This window comes from Crinia signifera, chromosome 1, assembly GCF_055691185.1.
Source record: "Crinia signifera chromosome 1, ASM5569118v1, whole genome shotgun sequence".
Classification (NCBI taxonomy): Eukaryota; Metazoa; Chordata; class Amphibia; order Anura; family Myobatrachidae; genus Crinia; species Crinia signifera.
In genome coordinates, this window is record NC_139217.1 from 464063695 (window position 1) to 464082777 (window position 19083).

A 19083-nucleotide genomic window follows, 5' to 3' on the forward strand; every position below is an offset into this window, starting at 1 on the left:
GGTGAGAGCCTGGCCATTGACGTAGAAGGCAACGCTGGAAGGGTCTCGATTGGAATCAACCATATTGGAGAGCCTCGTAGGAGGCGACCATCTTCCCCAGAAGCCTGGTGCATGTGAGGACCGTCAACTGTCTGGTCAGAAGGACCATGCGGATTAAGGCCTGGAGAGAGTGTATCTTGTCCTCTGTAAGAAATACTCTCAGAAGAGTGGTATCCAGGACCATTCCCAGAAACTGTAACCGTTGAGACGGCTGGAGCTGGGACTTCTGGAAATTGAGTATCCATCCGTGACGAACACGAGTACTCGGAGTCAGGGCTATGTTGCCAAACAGGGCCTCCCTGGATCGGGCCTTCAGCAGAAGGTCGTCTAGGTACGGTATTACCGTCACACCTTGGTTTTGCAGAATCTCCATCATCACCACCACCATGACCTTGGTGAAGACCCGGGGGGCGGAGGAGAGGCCAAATGAAAGGGCCTGAAATTGCCAATGTTGGCTGCGGATTGCGAACCGAAGGAAGGCCTCCAAATCGGTATATGGAGGTAGGCGTCCTTGATGTCGAGTGACACCAAGAACTCGCCTTCCTCTAACCCAGCAATGACAGATTGCAGGGACTTGACCGGTTGGAGGTAAGGATTTAGATCCTTCAAGTTCAGAATAGGATGCGCCGATCCGTCTGGCTTGGGGACCAGAAAGAGGCTGGAGTAAAACCTCAAGGTCTTTTGATCCTCTGGGACCGGGATCACCACCACCCCTGCCGAGACCAACTTTGAAATGGCCGCTATTAGTAGCAGGCTCTTTTCTGCTGAAACTGGTAAACCGGTTTTGAAAAACCGGTGGAGGCGGCTTTTGAAAATGTATCTTGTAGCCGAAGGCTACAAGATCTCGCACCCAAGCGTCTTGGCAAGACTGCAGCCAAACGTGCCTGTAGCCTTGAAGACGCGCTCCCACCTTGGGGTCCCCCAGGTGAGCCTGAAACCCGTCATGCTGAGGGCTTAGTGGAGGCCTTGGCCTCTTGGGTGGAGGAGAAAGCACCTCTGCCACGACCTCTGGAGCCTCTTTGTGAGGCAGCACCCCCTCTAGAAGGACCTCGGAACTTCGCCTGTGGGCGAAAGGACCGAAAGGATGTCCCCTGAAAGGTTCTACGTGTAGAAAGAGGGGGGCCGTGGATGGAAGGAATGTGGATTTTCCTCCAGTGGCTTGTGATATCCACTTATCTAGCTCGGGTCCAAATAGAACCTTGCCAGTGAAGGGGAGGGCTTCCACCGCCCGCTTGGACTCTGCATCAGCTTGCCACTGGCGGAGCCAGAGAGATCGGCGTGCCGATATGGAGAGAGCAGAGATGCAAGCACCAATGATGCACACATCGTTAGAGGCCTCTACCATATAAGATGATGCCTCAGAAATGTGTTCTGCCAATTGCACCAGAACATCCACCTCACCTCCTTGTATTAGGTGCTGAACCATCTGGGAGGCCCAAACCCCGATAGCTTTATTGACCCAGCATCCGACCTGAGCTGGACGCTGGACAACCCCTGCCGCAGTGTAAATAGATTTAAGAGTAAGTTCAAGCTTACGATCAGAGGCGTCCCTGAGAGTAGTGGCCCCCGGTACCGGGAGAACCGTCTTTTTGGAAAGACGCGTGACCGAAGGGTCGACTACGGGGGTTGTCTCTACCAGCTTTCTGCCCGCAGCAGCAGAAATCTGGAATTTCTTATCGGGGCTTTTCCAGGCCTGTAGCACGTGGTCATCTAATTCCTCTGCGGGAGGAAAAGAAGCTGCTTGTTTTGGTTTCTTACCAAACGTAGAAGGCAACGCTGGAAGGGTCTCGATTGGAATCAACCATATTGGAGAGCCTCGTAGGAGGCGACCATCTTCCCCAGAAGCCTGGTGCATGTGAGGACCGTCAACTGTCTGGTCAGAAGGACCATGCGGATTAAGGCCTGGAGAGAGTGTATCTTGTCCTCTGTAAGAAATACTCTCAGAAGAGTGGTATCCAGGACCATTCCCAGAAACTGTAACCGTTGAGACGGCTGGAGCTGGGACTTCTGGAAATTGAGTATCCATCCGTGACGAACACGAGTACTCGGAGTCAGGGCTATGTTGCCAAACAGGGCCTCCCTGGATCGGGCCTTCAGCAGAAGGTCGTCTAGGTACGGTATTACCGTCACACCTTGGTTTTGCAGAATCTCCATCATCACCACCACCATGACCTTGGTGAAGACCCGGGGGGCGGAGGAGAGGCCAAATGAAAGGGCCTGAAATTGCCAATGTTGGCTGCGGATTGCGAACCGAAGGAAGGCCTCCAAATCGGTATATGGAGGTAGGCGTCCTTGATGTCGAGTGACACCAAGAACTCGCCTTCCTCTAACCCAGCAATGACAGATTGCAGGGACTTGACCGGTTGGAGGTAAGGATTTAGATCCTTCAAGTTCAGAATAGGATGCGCCGATCCGTCTGGCTTGGGGACCAGAAAGAGGCTGGAGTAAAACCTCAAGGTCTTTTGATCCTCTGGGACCGGGATCACCACCACCCCTGCCGAGACCAACTTTGAAATGGCCGCTATTAGTAGCAGGCTCTTTTCTGCTGAAACTGGTAAACCGGTTTTGAAAAACCGGTGGAGGCGGCTTTTGAAAATGTATCTTGTAGCCGAAGGCTACAAGATCTCGCACCCAAGCGTCTTGGCAAGACTGCAGCCAAACGTGCCTGTAGCCTTGAAGACGCGCTCCCACCTTGGGGTCCCCCAGGTGAGCCTGAAACCCGTCATGCTGAGGGCTTAGTGGAGGCCTTGGCCTCTTGGGTGGAGGAGAAAGCACCTCTGCCACGACCTCTGGAGCCTCTTTGTGAGGCAGCACCCCCTCTAGAAGGACCTCGGAACTTCGCCTGTGGGCGAAAGGACCGAAAGGATGTCCCCTGAAAGGTTCTACGTGTAGAAAGAGGGGGGCCGTGGATGGAAGGAATGTGGATTTTCCTCCAGTGGCTTGTGATATCCACTTATCTAGCTCGGGTCCAAATAGAACCTTGCCAGTGAAGGGGAGGGCTTCCACCGCCCGCTTGGACTCTGCATCAGCTTGCCACTGGCGGAGCCAGAGAGATCGGCGTGCCGATATGGAGAGAGCAGAGATGCAAGCACCAATGATGCACACATCGTTAGAGGCCTCTACCATATAAGATGATGCCTCAGAAATGTGTTCTGCCAATTGCACCAGAACATCCACCTCACCTCCTTGTATTAGGTGCTGAACCATCTGGGAGGCCCAAACCCCGATAGCTTTATTGACCCAGCATCCGACCTGAGCTGGACGCTGGACAACCCCTGCCGCAGTGTAAATAGATTTAAGAGTAAGTTCAAGCTTACGATCAGAGGCGTCCCTGAGAGTAGTGGCCCCCAGTACCGGGAGAACCGTCTTTTTGGAAAGACGCGTGACCGAAGGGTCGACTACGGGGGGGTGTCTCTACCAGCTTTCTGCCCGCAGCAGCAGAAATCTGGAATTTCTTATCGGGGCTTTTCCAGGCCTGAAGCACGTGGTCATCTAATTCCTGCTTGTTTTGTTTGTTACCAAACAGGGAGGGGCGACTGGGGGCTGAAGCCCCATCTTCAACATCCAATGCCAGCTTGACCACATCAATAAGGTCATCTATACCTTGCGCAACCGGCTCCAGTTGCTGTGGTGGCAAATCTTGTTGCACATCCACCTCAGGGGCAGTGTATTCCCCTTCTTCAAGGTCAGGCATATCCTCATCTGCGTCAGTGTCTAAGACCTGCGTGAGCAGTCTTTTAAGTACTGGGGGTTGTGAGTCACAAGTAGAGGGCCGTATGGGCTCTGGGGCCAAGGCCTTTGTTAAACCCTCCACAGCTAAGGTTAATTCCCGCTGCTGTGATCTAGAGGATTCTCTGTCCCTCTGTGAATCAGAGATTTCAGAGGACAGGCATGACATCACCTCCATGAGCTGTAAAGCCCAAGCAGGGGAGGGCTGCTGGGAGGTAGAAGGAGGGGGATCAGGGGTGCATTTGTCGCACACCAGTGTACCCTCAGCAGATTGTGTAAGTTTAGAATTACACTTCCAGCAAGACCTCTTAGAGCTGCCTCCTGCCATTATAACAATCTATACACAATATATAAATATATATGCAGCAATCAACAGGTTAAATAACTGTACACTCACACCAGGGATAGTACAGCTAGAAGTCAGATAGAAAGACTGGACAGGAGAGACAGTATCAGAGGAAGAAGCTGCCAGAGGCCGTCAACTACACTCTGGTATATACCAGGAAGCGCTATAGCCCAATTTACAAACAGCCCAGAACGGTCTCACCCAGCTCTAACCCCACAGTCTGCGTGCAGGGCTTGGGGAAGCTGTTGCAGGTCTGGACACCGGGAGGAAGGCTGTGCTTGGGTCTGCAGACTGTCTCAGCGAAAAACGGAGTCCCTCAGCGTGTTAGCAGCGGTGCACACTTAAAAGATGTCCGCCGCTGTGCTGTAGTCACGCTGGGGAGAAGCCGGGGCTGCTGGGAGCGTACCACGCAGTAGCTCCGCCCTTTGGCTGCTCCGTGCTCCCAATATGCCACGAGTTTTAAAATAACCTGCACTTCCGCCATTTTTCTGAGCACTGACCCCCGCGCTAAGCGGGAGGTCAGGAATACATTACTGCTGCCTTGCTGGTAGAGGCTGAGGGAGGACGTGACACGCAAGGCGTGCAGTGGTGGCTGTCTCTCCGGAGACGGTGGTCTCTGCAGCCGGGGACCGGGCGCGAGCCGCACGCAGCTGCGGCCGGATCCCCACGACAGCTCCGGCGATGCAGACAGGCAGAAAATATATATTATTTTCAAGCTTTAAAAAACTTGTGCCCTGGAGCAAGCCAGAAGTGTGACCAAATCCCATGAGGGCACATTCTAGACTACCTAGGTGGGGGAGGAGTTGGCCACACTTAATTATATTTAAAGTGCCCATGCTCCCTGTGGTCGCCCTTCTATCCCCACTGTTACTCCAGTGACACCTAGTGGATGAAGGAGAAATATAGAAAGCTTCTAAAAATCGGAGCCATTCATCGACAGAACAAAGGTTACGCGGACGTTAGAAATAACCTTAAATTCAAAAATCCTTGGGGAGGGTTTTGCTGTGTAACTACTCTAAAAGGACTGCAGGTCTGTGTATGGGATTGGGGGATTGGTGTATCGCATCCGGTGCTTGGTAGATGGTGACTATAGATAGTGAATGGACTAACACCGCTGTGAAAAGGAGGGGAACCATCCATGATCCTACCCGCACAAGTTTCTCGGAATCCCCCCTCCACTTGCTGACGATCGTGGAGGCGGAAATGTTAAAAAACGTGGTGTTACATTCTGTGGCCACAGCCTTCGCCAGCAGAGTCTTCCCGGTACCTAGAACACAACAGAAACATCACGTAAACGTCAGCACCACAGAGTGATGGAGATATACTGTAATGTAATGTAAATATTATTATGTACCACGTATTGTTATATATAATTATTATTTTTTAATATGCAGGGATGGAAGCAGCGACAGCACAGATGTGGGGAGAGCTTTTCTACAAAGCTGTATTTATGCAAAATATCTGCCCCATATACGCAACATACACTGTAAATGATACAGATATTTGGTGATAGTGTCCCTATCCTAATTAAGGGAAGAACTGTCAAATTAATATATTTTAATTTGCATAACATATTTTACCTGGTGGCCCGTACAGCAGCAGCCCCTTCCAAGGAGACAGGATTCCCGTAAATAGCTGTGGGTACTGCAGAGGAAATAATAATAATAATAATAATAATAATAGGTCAAAATTATAAACACAACAAAAATAACATTTAAAAACTACATGTTACAGCTTTGGTAACGGTCTAACATACATTAAAACATTTAGAATTGGAATGAGGAATTAATCAGAAGTCCAGGAAGCCTGCATATTCATACATACCTACATGATTAGCGTAGTCAGTCAGCGTTACGCAGTTAGCGTAGTCAGTCAGCGTTACGCAGTTAGCGTAGTCAGTCAGCGTTACGCAGTTAGCGTAGTCAGTCAGCGTTACACAGTCAGCGTAGTCAGTCAGCGTTACACAGTCAGCGTAGTCAGTCAGCGTTACACAGTCAGCGTAGTCAGTCAGCGTTACACAGTCAGCGTAGTCAGTCAGCGTTACGCAGTCAGCGTAGTCAGTCAGCGTTACGCAGTCAGCGTAGTCAGTCAGCGTTACGCAGTCAGCGTAGTCAGTCAGCGTTACGCAGTCAGCGTAGTCAGTCAGCGTAGTCAGTCAGCGTTACGCAGTCAGCATAGTCAGTCAGCGTTACGCAGTCAGCGTAGGTCAGTCAGCGTTACGCAGTCAGCATAGTCAGTCAGCGTTACGCAGTCAGCATAGTCAGTCAGCGTTACGCAGTCAGCATAGTCAGTCAGCGTTACGCAGTTATAGCGTAGTCAGTCAGCGTAGTCAGTCAGCGTTACGCAGTCAGCATAGTCAGTCAGCATTACGCAGTCAGCATAGTCAGTCAGCGTTACGCAGTTATAGCGTAGTCAGTCAGCGTTACGCAGTTATAGCGTAATCAGTCAGCGTTACGCAGTTATAGCGTAGTCAGTCAGCGTTACGCAGTTATAGCGTAGTCAGTCAGCGTTACGCAGTTATAGCGTAGTCAGTCAGCGTTACGCAGTTATAGCATAGTCAGTCAGCGTTACGCAGTTATAGCGTAATCAGTCAGCGTTACGCAGTTATAGCGTAATCAGTCAGCGTTACGCAGTTATAGCGTAATCAGTCAGCGTTACGCAGTTATAGCGTAATCAGTCAGCGTTACGCAGTTATAGCGTAATCAGTCAGCGTTACGCAGTTATAGCGTAATCAGTCAGCGTTACGCAGTTATAGCGTAGTCAGTCAGCGTTACGCAGTTATAGCGTAGTCAGTCAGCGTTACGCAGTTATAGCGTAGTCAGTCAGCGCTGCGCAGTTATAGCGTAGTCAGTCGGCGTTACGCAGTTATAGCGTAGTCAGTCGGCGTTACGCAGTTATACCATAGTCAGTCGGCGTTACGCAGTTATAGCGTAGTCAGTCGGCGTTACGCAGTTATAGCGTAGTCAGTCAGCGTTACGCAGTTAGCGTAGTCAGTCAGTGTTACGCAGTTAGCGTAGTTAGTCAGCGTTGGTCACCGCTTATTACATTGTGTGGGAACCATTGACCATTTTTAACCTGCCTGACATGACACTACTCAGGGCTGCCGCGGGGACACTACACTGACTACGCTAGGCTGCCATTAGCCTACACTGACAGCGTGGCGTAAGGTGGCACCGTGAAAGTATATAAGTACCAAGCAATGTTACACTGGTACACGTAGTGGCCATAGATCAGCTCAGAGTCAGATGTGGTTGTAGGGGCTTACATGGAAGAGACAGTGATAGCGCTAGTACGGTAATGCAGTGGGAGGAGTCTGGTATAAGTAGCTGCCTCCTGCTTGTATTACATGGAAGCTGCAGGGATAGCGCTAGTACGGTAATGCGGTGGGAGGAGTCTGGTATAAGTAGCCGCCTCCTGCTTGTATTACATGGAAGCAGCGGGGATAGCGCTAGTACGGTAATGCAGTGGCAGGAGTCTGGTATAAGTAGCTGCCTCCTGCTTGTATTACATGGAATAGATTTCTTTTCCAGAAGAGATGGCAGCCATAGTTGCATCTAAATCAAGTGTTAATAAATGACCCTCTCTCACACATTTAAGTCCTAAAACAAATAGATGGTTGTTTGCGGCAGAGTAGATGTCCTCCAGGGTAAATGGGAGGGGAAGGCAGAGAGGGAGCGTTCCTTGAGGAACATAGAACAGTTATCCCAAAATCAGGGATAAATTGATTATTTAGCCTAGAATGAGGTTACTGGTTATTTCTTTTTCGTCCACTAGGGGGCACAGGAGTTCACGCTGGGTATGAGAGGTGAGGTACAGATGGGTCAGGTCCCATCTTTGCAGGGGATGGCGCTGGCGTCGCCAGCCGCCATCCCCCGCCAGCGCCATGGCGATGGTGAGAAGGGGACGCGCGCGCTCGAGGGGAAGCGCGCGCTCGAGAGGACGCGCGCGCTCGAGAGGACGCGCGCGCTCGAGAGGGCGCGCGCGTCCCCTTCCGACGGCGCTTCCATCAGTTCCCCGGGTCCCCGCCGGCTTGCCGGCGGTAACCCGGGGTCCCCGCCGCCTGCCCGCACCCCCCACTAACCCCCCCTAACCCTGTCCGTCTCCCTGAGGCGGAGACGGACAGGGTTTTCGTCGCGCTAGCGACAGAGACTGAGACGCGCGTTCGCGTGAGACGCACGCGCGTCTCAGTCTCCTCGCTGGCGAGGCTGCTGGCGGGTCGCCAGCGCGTACGTTCTGGCGACCCGCCAGCAAGGATGTACAGCATGACATACTGTAGCAGAGCGTGCACCAAAGGGTTACAAAAATGTACCCAGCATGCTCCCTGCCTCCCTTCTCCCTCATAACCCGCCCCCTGACCCTGGGTCACCAGTTTTTTCTTTGGTGCCAAGGAGAGAGCAGCACCATTATCGCGGCTGTTAGAACAGCCATGGGTTAGAGCTGCTGCGGCGGGCGCTCTTTTAGTGAATCACCGGCAGCGCAGCTCCATCACTCGCTGGCGACTGGGCTGGGGACTTCCGTCGTGGGACCCTCTCTCGGAGGCTCCCGCATGCTGCACTCCGTCCCCGGGCAGGTAAGCGGCGGTTCCCTGCTTGCAGGGAGCCGCGTCTAGCAGCGATCCCCCCCCCCCCGTTTGTATGGGAGTCAGCGGGGGGGCAGGCAGTGGGGGTCTGGACTGCTCCACCTTTCCACTAGATCACCAGGGACAATTAGTCAGGCTATGTCCCGGGGGTTGATGCCTGAGGGGGAGGTTAGACAGCCTGGGAACCTACAGCCATACACATTGGAAATGTTGTATACTGGGCCTGGTTAGTACTTGAGTGGGAGACCACATAGGAACACCAGGTGCTGTAGGTTAGTCCCTCCCCCACCCCTGGGGACATGCTGAGGCTTGCTCTCTGATTGCCCCAGGTGTCCCAGCTCCTCGTTAAGGTCCTAATCAGCAGCCACTCTGGCACTTGCTGGGTTTAGAGACGGAGGCTGCTGGGATTCTCCCCCACACCCTGCTCCTGGAAGCCTGGTGTGTGTGTAGTATTTCTCCTCTCCTGCTGCTGGCTGGATTGTTGAGCTCTGCTGATGTCTTTTTTCCAATATCATGGGAAGCTTGAAGACAGCCTTGGATCTACAGCTAATGCTGTATATTGGGCCTGGTTAGTACTTGAGTGGGTGACCACATAGGAACACCAGGTGATGTAGGATTGCCCCAGGTGTCCCAGCTCCTCATTAAGGTCCTAATCAGCAGCCATTCTGGCACTTGCTGGGTTTAGAGACGGAGGCTGCTGGGATTCTCCCCCACACCCTGCTCCTGGAGCCTGGTGTGTGTGTGTGGTATTTCTCCTCTCCTGCTGCTGGCTGGATTGTTGAGCTCTGCGGATGTCTTCTTTCCAATCTCATTGGAAGCTTGAAAACAGCCTGGGATCTACAGCTAATGCTGTATATTGGGCCTGGTTAGTACTTGAGTGGGTGACCACATAGGAACACCAGGTGCTGTAGGAGTACGGATGGTGTAATGGTTAGCATTACTGCCTCACAGCACTGAGGTCCTGGGTTCATTTCCCACCATGGCCCTAACTGTGCGGAGTTTGTATATTCTCCCTGTACTTGAGTGGGTTTCCTCCGGGTACTCCGGTTTCCTCCCACAATCCAAGAGAAAATTTTTTGCCCCAGGTGTCCCAGCTCCTCGTTAAGGTCCTAATCAGCAGCCATTCTGGCACTTGCTGGGTTTAGAGATGGAGGCTGCTGGGATTCTCCCCCACACCCTGCTCCTGGAGCCTGGTGTTTGTGGTATTTATCCTCTCCTGCGGCTGGCTGGATTGTTGGGCTCTGCTGCTGTCTTCCATACAATATCATTGGAAGAGATGAAAGTTTGAAACACTGTCACCATTCATAGTATTGGCTTTGCATATACAGTGTCTCCTTTTCAGCTTGCTGAATTGAGTTTATCTGCCCATACCAAATGGCTTTGCTAAAGCTTTGTGGGTAAGGCTGCAAGTGTGTTGCTTGGGTGTCAGTGTTGTAACTGCTGGTGTTTTTTGTCTTTTTTCATGGACAGTATGCCTAAGGCGAAACCTGGCAAGGAGACTCCATCTCCGATGCAGCGTACCTGTAGGGTATGTGTAGACATACTCTCTCGGCAGGAGGAGGATATCTGTTCCAGGTGTTTGGCCCTTGAAGCAAATCTTCTGCCGCCTTCACAGCAGGAACTGGCCTGGGCTTCGACCTTGACTCAGGTATTGACATATTGACCGCTTGTCAACTCCTTACCTCCTGCGCCCCTGCCCCCTGTGCCCATGCCCCCTGTGGCAGTGGCCAGCACCAGTGTTGGGGCAGCTCCTGCTTATGTAGAGCCCCCTTGGTGGCAATCCTTTGCACAATCTGTGCAGGGGTTGACGGCTACTCTGGCGGGCAGGGATTCCAGGAGGCAGAGTAGGCAGCAGAGTCCCGATGCGGGTTCTCCGCGTTCCGATTCGGATTCCAGCTCAGAGGGGAGTTCTTGCTCTTCAGTGGCGGAATCCGCAGGGGCCGATGACACTTTGTCATCAGCGGAGGTAGAGTCTCTGATGCAGGAGGTTAAGGCAGTCCTCCAGATGGAGGATGAGGCTCCTGCCCCTAAAAGTAAAGACCTGCTTTTTAAGCGTCTTAAGAAGGTATCGGCCCAGCTCCCGCCTTCGGCCTCATGGAGGATTTATTGGAGACTGCGTGGTCTCAACCGTTTAGAAGGTTCCAGCTTTCCAAGCGACTTACTACTTTTTAACCTGTTCCTCACACAGAGAGGGCTAAGTGGGAAAATCCTCCCCTGGCGGATGATCATGTTGCGCGATTAGCTCGCGCTTCAGTACTGCCCATTTCGGATTCTTCATCTTTGAAGGACCCCTCTGAGAATTTCCTCAGGACTGCTTTTTCACAGGCAGGGGCCATTAGGTGTACCACGCTTGCCGCGTCATGGGTGGCCAAGGCAGTGTCTGAGTGGGCGGGCAAGGTGGAGAGAGGTTTGTCCGACGGCACTAGTTCTTCCTCTAGATTTTCCTCATCCACTAAGGGAGCCAAGCCCTGCACCAAGCAGCCCTGGGCTACCAGACATCCAGTGGCTAAACAGAGCGACAAGCCGGCAGCCTGAGGGGGCGAGTCCCCACCCGGGGGATCCCGGGGTGGGAGGCCGTTTTCTGTCCTTTGCGACGGAGTGGTGGGGCACCTCGACGGATGCTTGGGTCAGGGAGGTGGTCTCCAGGGGCTATGCCCTGACATTCCAGTTCCCCCCTCCTCAGTGTTATTTTTTCACGGGTCTTCCATCTGCTCTCTTTTGGACTCGAACGTCATTGTTCCAGTTCCTCAGGAGCAGAGGGGTCATGGGTTCTTCTCCACCCTATTCTTGATTGACAAACTGGATGGTTCTCACCGTCCTATCCTGAATCTGAAGTCGATCACTATTTTTCTGCGAGTGCCGAAGTTTCGCATGGAGTCCCTGCGTTCGATCATTCTCTCACTGGAGCCAGGGGACTTCATGGCCTCGCTAGATATACTTCAAATCCCCATCCGACAGGAACATCAGCACTTTGAGGTTCGCCCTTCGGGTCGAACTCTTCCAATTCAGGGCGCTACCTTTTGGTCTATCTACGGCTCCCAGGGTGTTCACCAAGGTGATGGCGGTCAGGGCTACACACCTGCACCGGCTGGGGGTTTGGATGATTCCATACCTGGACGGCCCACTGATTTTGGCAAAGTCCCCAGACCTACTACGGAGTCATTTGCAGGTTGTGATTACACTTCTGTTATCTCACGGTTGGAGGATAAGCTGGAAGAAATCGTTTCTTACTCCTTCCCAAAGGACACTTCACTTGGGAGCTCGGCTGGGCACTCGGTTGTAGAGAGTATATCTTCCAGAGGATTAGATCCACTCCCTTCAGAGGAAGATTCATTTCCCTTATAGGTCACAGAAGGGTCTCAGTACACAAGTGTATGGTGGTGTCTTCGACATGGTAGAGTATACACAGTTTCACTCGCGCCCACTTCGGCTTTACACTCTCAGCCAGTGGACAGGAGATCATACTCGTCTAAAGAGTCAATTGATCACACTGCCCCCGAAGGTTCGCCTGTCTCTCACATGGTGGTTAAAGACAGACAACTTGTCTCAGGGCCGTCAGTTTTGAATTCCAACCTGAGTCTTGCTTACCACGGATGCCAGCCTACGGGGCTGGGGAGCGGTTTGCAATTCTCAATCTTTTCAGGGTCGCTGGACGGCTCAGGAGAGTCGCCTTCCGATCAATCTCCTGGAATTGAGAGCAATCCTTCTGGCTCTTCAGAGGTTGGGGTCCCTCATCCAAGGGTGCCCTGTAAAGATCCGGTCCGACAGCACCACGCCCGTGGCCTTTATCAACAGGCAGGGCGGGACATGCAGCAAAGGAGCAATAAAAGAAGTCTCCAAGATATTCAGGTGGGCGGAGAAGCAGATTTCTGCAATCTCTGCAGTCTTCATCCCAGGGGTTCTCAATTTTGAGGCAGACTTTTTAAGTTGGCAAGATAGTGTACGCATTCCCCCTGTTTCAACTCCTACTTCGCCTTCTGTGGAAGTTCAGGAAGGAGGGAGGAATGATGATCCTAGTGGCCCCAGATTGGCCCCGTCGAGGTTGGTACGCGGATCTATGGAACCTGTTGGTAGCCTCTCCTCTGAGTCTACCTCTGCGTCCAGACCTGATTTCCCATGGGGCCATTCCGACACCCGGACTTGAGTCGCCTGGCTTTGACGGGCTGGCTGTTGAGGTGTCCCTCTTTAGAGGTTTTCCGGGCACTTCAATCATCTCCTTTCGAGCCTCTGGAGGAGGTGGATCTGAAATTCTGGAAAGTGGCTTCTTGTTGGCTATTTCCTCAGCACGAAGGGGGTCTGACATGAGTGCATTATCATGGAAACCGTCTTTTCTGGTATTTCACCCGGACAGGGCGGTTCTTTGTACCAAACTGGATTTTCTTCCAAAGGTGGTGTCTGAGTTTCACCTTAACCAGGAAATAGTGGTGCCTTCTTTTCCAGGTTCTTCTGAAGCTGAAGCCTCTCTTGATGTAGTCCGTGCGTTGCAGATTTATCTTCGCAGGACTAAGTCAACTTGTAAGTCGGATTCACTGTTTGTGCTTTATGGGGCCAATAAGAGGGGCTGGCCCGCTTCCAAACAGTCCTTGGCGAGATGGCTCAGATCAGTGGTTCGCCAAGCGTATCTTTCCGCACTGATTACTCCCCTGGAGGGGATTACTGCACATTCTACCAGGTCTGTGGGTACATCCTGGGCCGCTAATCGAGGCGCCTCGGCTGGACAGCTCTGTAAGGCGGCTACTTGGTCCTCTTCCCAGACCTTTATCAAGTTTTATGCATTTGATACCTTTGCATCGGCTAATGCACAGTTTGGTAGACCTGTGCTTTCCGCAGTCCAGGAGCGTCCCCCACCCGTGAGGGGACAGCTTTAGGACGTCCCAGCGTGAACTTCTGTGCCCCCTAGTGGACGAAAAAGAAAATAGGATTTATGGTCTTACCTTGATAAATCCCTTTCTTTGAGTCCATAGGGGGCACAGGACGCCTTCCCAGACGCACCTGCTAGCGGGGCTTCCTATGTAGGAAAGTTCCATGGCTTTCGGGCCTGTATGCTATGTGGGTGTGCGTTTGCTCTTCCTTCTTCTCTGGCTCTGCTCCTGCCTTGGGCTTGCTAACGAAACTGGTGACTCAGGGTCAGGGGGCGGGTTATGAGGGAGAAGGAAGGCAGGGAGCATGCTGGGTACATTTTTGTAACCCTTTGGTGCACGCTCTGCTACCTCACCTCTCATACCCAGCGTGAACTCCTGTGCCCCCTATGGACTCAAAGAAAGGGATTTATCAAGGTAAGACCATAAATCCTATTTTCCTGCCCAGGACAGGACTCGGATGTTACCCAGAGTTCATGTCTGATCGCAGGCTTATAACGGATGCATCTTGTGCATCCCAGAGTTCAGTGGACACTTTCACAATGTCAAAAAATAAGACCGGATGATTGTCTCACCCTAATAGGATACACCACAGCCTCCTTCACCAGCCGCTTCGCAGCATCAAGCCCGATGATGTCATCCCACCTTACATTGGGGTTCTGCAGATAAATGTCCTGCAAGAAACAGAATAGCAATCAGTACAATAGGATTCTAGGTGGGGAATGAGACACAGGAGAACTACAGATATTGTATATTCCTACATACACGGAATATAGAGAGGTCCAATGAGGAGACTGTTGGTAATATAAGGGTGATGGGGCACAGGCTGGTAATATAAAGGTGATGGGACACAGGCTGGTAATATAAGGGTGATGGGGGCACAGGCTGGTAATATAAGGGTGATGTGGGCACAGGCTGGTAATATAAGGGTGATGGGGGCACAGGCTGGTAATATAAGGGTGATGTGGGCACAGGCAGGTAATATAATGGTGATGGCGGCACAGGCTGGTGATATAAGGGTGATGGGGCACAGGCTGGTAATATAAGGGTGATATGGGCACAGCATGGTAATATAAGGGTGGCAAAGGTAACAATGATTGGGGCTGTATAGGTTACATATATAGGATGAGGCACAGGCTGGTAATACCACTGGATGCGCACAGGGTGATATGTGTGGTGGGGCGAGCTGGGTGTGTGAGCTGTAACTGTCAGACACAAGGGATGAGATCGGGACTAATGTAGGGTACACACCTGTCCGACCCGCTCACAGTGACGCGGGGGGGCACGACCCCCTCACGATGTGCACCGTGAGCGGGTCCGATCCGATGGCGCCCCGCACCCGGCTGTATGGTCGTCATTGAGATCCTACCTGCAGCAGGTAGAATCTCAATAAAGATCGACCGACCCGCGGGACCGCGCATCGGATCGGTATCGGTCCACACCAGGACAGAAAAGGGCCCAATCAGCACACAATCTACATCCAATTTGTCGGAATTGGATCTAGATTGAGGGGATCGGGCCCTAGTCGTCCTGGTGTGTACCCAGCATTAGAGGACCCATCACTGGTACAGGATAGCAGTATAAATGTATAGGGGGAGGGACTGGTAACGTGTGTGACCGGGGCGCCGGCTGGTAATATCACTGGTACAGGATAGCAGTATAATGTATAGGGGGAGGGACTGGTAACGTGCGTGACCGGGGCTCCGGCTGGTAATAACACTGGTACAGGATAGCAGTATAAATGTATAGGGGGAGGGACTGGTAATGTGTGACGGGGCTCCGGCTGGTAATAACACTGGATGCGCACAGGGTACAGGATAGCAGTATAAATGTATAGAGGGAGGGACTGGTAACGTGTGTGATCGGGACTCCGGCTGGTAATATCACTGGTACAGGATAGCAGTATAAATGTATAGGGGGAGGGACTGGTAACGTGTGTGATCGGGACTCCGGCTGGTAATATCACTGGTACAGGATAGCAGTATAAATGTATAGAGGGAGGGACTGGTAACGTGTGTGACCGGGGCTCCGGCTGGTAATATCACTGGTACAGGATAGCAGTATAAATGTACAAATGTACAGGGGGAGGGACTGGTAACGTGCGGGATCAGGGGTTCTGGCTGGTAATATTACTGGATGCGCACAGGGTACAGGATAGCAGTATAAATGTATAGAGGGAGGGACTGGTAACGTGTGTGATCGGGACTCCGGCTGGTAATAACACTGGTACAGGATAGCAGTATAATGTATAGGGAGAGGGACTGGTAACGTGTGTGATCGGGACTCCGGCTGGTAATAACACTGGTACAGGATAGCAGTATAATGTATAGGGGGAGGGACTGGTAACGTGTGTGATCGGGACTCCGGCTGGTAATAACACTGGTACAGTATAGCAGTATAATGTATAGGGGGAGGGACTGGTAACGTGTGTGATCGGGACTCCGGCTGGTAATATCACTGGATGCGCACAGGGTGATGTGTGGTGGGGCGAGCTGGGTGTGTGAGCTGTAACTATAAGATACAAGGCATGAGATCGGGACTTTGAGGACCCATCACTGGTACAGGATAGCAGTATAATGTATAGGGGGAGGGACTGGTAACGTGTGACCGGGGCTCCGGCTGGTTATAACACTGGTACAGGATAGCAATATAATGTATAGGGGGAGGGACTGGTAACGTGTGTGACCGGGGCTCTGGCTGGTAATAACACTGGTACAGGATAGCAATATAATGTATAGGGGGAGGGACTGGTAACGTGTGTGACCAGGGGGAGGGACTGGTAACGTGTGTGACCGGGGCTCGGGCTGGTAATATCACTGGATGTGCACAGGGTACAGGATAGCAGTATAATGTATAGGGGGAGGGACTGGTAACGTGTGTGACCGGGGCTCTGGCTGGTAATATCACTGGTACAGGATAGCAGTATAATGTATAGGGGGAGGGACTGGTAACGTGTGTGACCGGGGCTCCGGCTGGTAATATCACTGGTACAGGATAGCAGTATAATGTATAGGGGGAGGGACTGGTAACGTGTGTGACCGGGGCTCCGGCTGGTAATATCACTGGTACAGGATAGCAGTATAATGTATAGGGGGAGGGACTGGTAACGTGTGTGACCGGGGCTCCGGCTGGTAATATCACTGGTACAGGATAGCAGTATAATGTATAGGGGGAGGGACTGGTAACGTGTGTGACCGGGGCTCCGGCTGGTAATATCACTGGTACAGGATAGCAGTATAATGTATAGGGGGAGGGACTGGTAACGTGTGTGACCGGGGCTCCGGCTGGTAATATCACTGGTACAGGATAGCAGTATAATGTATAGGGGGAGGGACTGGTAACGTGTGTGACCGGGGCTCCGGCTGGTAATATCACTGGTACAGGATAGCAGTATAATGTATAGGGGGAGGGACTGGTAACGTGTGTGACCGGGGCTCCGGCTGGTAATATCACTGGTACAGGATAGCAGTATAATGTATAGGGGGAGGGACTGGTAACGTGTGACCGGGGCTCCGGCTCGTAATAACACTGGTACAGGATAGCAATATAATGTATAGGGGGAGGGACTGGTAACGTGTGTGACCGGGGCTCCGGCTGGTAATATCACTGGATGCGCACAGGGTACAGGATAGCAGTATAAATGTACAGGGGGAGGGACTTGTAATGTGTGACCGGGGCTCCGGCTGGTAATATCACTGGTACAGGATAGCAGTATAATGTACAGGGGGAGGGACTGGTAACGTGTGTGACCGGGGCTCGGGCTGGTAATATCACTGGATGCGCACAGGGTACAGGATAGCAGTATAAATGTACAGGGGGAGGGACTGGTAACGTGTGTGACCGGGGCTCGGGCTGCATGTGATAGGTTACCAACTGGTATTACAATAGGATGAGGCACATGTTGGTATTATATGCTAGATTGGGGCACTGGCTGGTGTTATACGTATCAGCGTGGCATAGGCTGGCATTCCATAAGTGACTGATTTGGGTACAGTCAGTGAGAGAATGACAATATGTTATTTAATGTATCACACCCCATCTCACCCGGCTGATAACCGCGGCCAGTTCTCTCATCTCGCTGTTGGCGCCAGTGAAGGCAGTGACAGGTTTCAGCAACCGCTCCTGGGAATGATAACAAGATGGCGTCTGTGATGTAGCGGCAGTACAATCTAGTATCATCATCATCATCATCATCAAGTGTCGCCTAGTACAATATTCCCGATGTAATCATGAGGGTCTGGTGTTACGTGAATGTACGGATACAGCAACTGTGTAGCATCTTTCCTATTATCCAATGTACGTAAATGTAATTTACACCCTATCTGGTCGACGGATCAATGTTGTCTAGCCCGACAGTGATTTGGTCGACCGCAACTAGTGAGAAGCCTAAATATGATCGGCATACACTAAAATCGACATTAATAGAAGGTTGACACAAGCAAACAGTCGACATGAACATGGTCAACACAAGTTTTTCATGATTTTTTTTTTTTTTTAAACCGACTTGTTACTGTACCATCCCAGTGGACATAGACGGAGAATAAATGAATGTGCCGAGCGCAGCAGGACACCGTGCCCAAAGCATGGCGAGTGCAGTTGACACAAAAAAAATTGTGTTGACCTTTTCACTGTCGACCACGTTCTTGTCAACCTTTTGCTTGCGTCAACTAGTTGCGATCGGCCATTATTGGTCAAGCAAACCATTGCCGATCTAGACGCTGCCGATCTTCTATACCAGGAATGGGGAACCTTCGGCCCTCCAGCTGTTGTTGAACTATACATCCCAGCATGCCCTGCTACGTTTTAGCTATTTGGCCATGCTAAAACTGTTGCAAGGCATGCTGGGATGTGTAGTTCAACAACAGCTGGAGGGCCGAAGGTTCCCCATCGCTGATCTATACCATAACCATTTGCAATATGTTGTACAAGAGTGTATGATAGTCGTTCCCTTACGATTAATGCAGGTGACGAATGTCTTAATAAGTGCATCAATCATCGCGAGTCAGTCACCTGTGCTGACAATGGATATCCTTAAAACATGGTCCGCTAAGGAAGCTCGAGTGCAGTATTTGTATACAAGTGGGCGTGCGCACGTTGTAAATAATGGACTGTGGGCGGGATTCAGAGACGTACGCTAATTCTGAGACAAAGACAGTGACTGTCGCAGTGACTGTCACAGATCAGTAGATTATGGTCGTACTGCCAGAGGAAACGGTTACTGCGCACAGGATCGCAGGTGCAGGCTGCAGGAGAGATGCCCCCTGAATTGATCATGGCACACCTGCGTATATTGCCACCAGTAGACATAACAACCCAAAATGGGGCCTGACTGTCAATCATTTTGTTAATAAATCCTTTCTGCCGTCATCGCTAAAACCATCGTGGCACAAGCACACAGACACGCGCGCAGTCGGACTATAATGTATGAAAGCTTTGTGTTTGAGTCCATATCTGAATCAGTCTCATATATCCACAACAGGGACATCGCCAAGGTGTGAGAATACCTCTTCCTCTATGTGAGCTGAAAGTCT

The 19083-nt window shown here is 51.7% G+C and overlaps 1 protein-coding gene across 4 annotated transcripts in view; it reads right to left on the bottom strand.

The window, feature by feature from the left end:
* KATNAL2 (katanin catalytic subunit A1 like 2) overlaps positions 1-19083 on the bottom strand; it is a 58243-nt gene that overhangs the window by 17755 nt on the left and 21405 nt on the right. For all 4 annotated transcript variants that reach the window (XR_014452242.1, XM_083155311.1, XM_083155313.1 and 1 more), the window contains 4 exons: positions 17597-17674; positions 14128-14226; positions 5695-5758; positions 5263-5381 (listed from right to left, as the gene is read on the bottom strand). Coding sequence is in view for 3 of the 4 variants with exons in the window: in XM_083155311.1 (XP_083011437.1) it covers positions 5263-5381; positions 5695-5758; positions 14128-14226; positions 17597-17674 (360 nt within the window). In the remaining variant the exon portion in view is untranslated. The remainder of the gene's footprint in view (positions 1-5262; positions 5382-5694; positions 5759-14127; positions 14227-17596; positions 17675-19083) is intronic.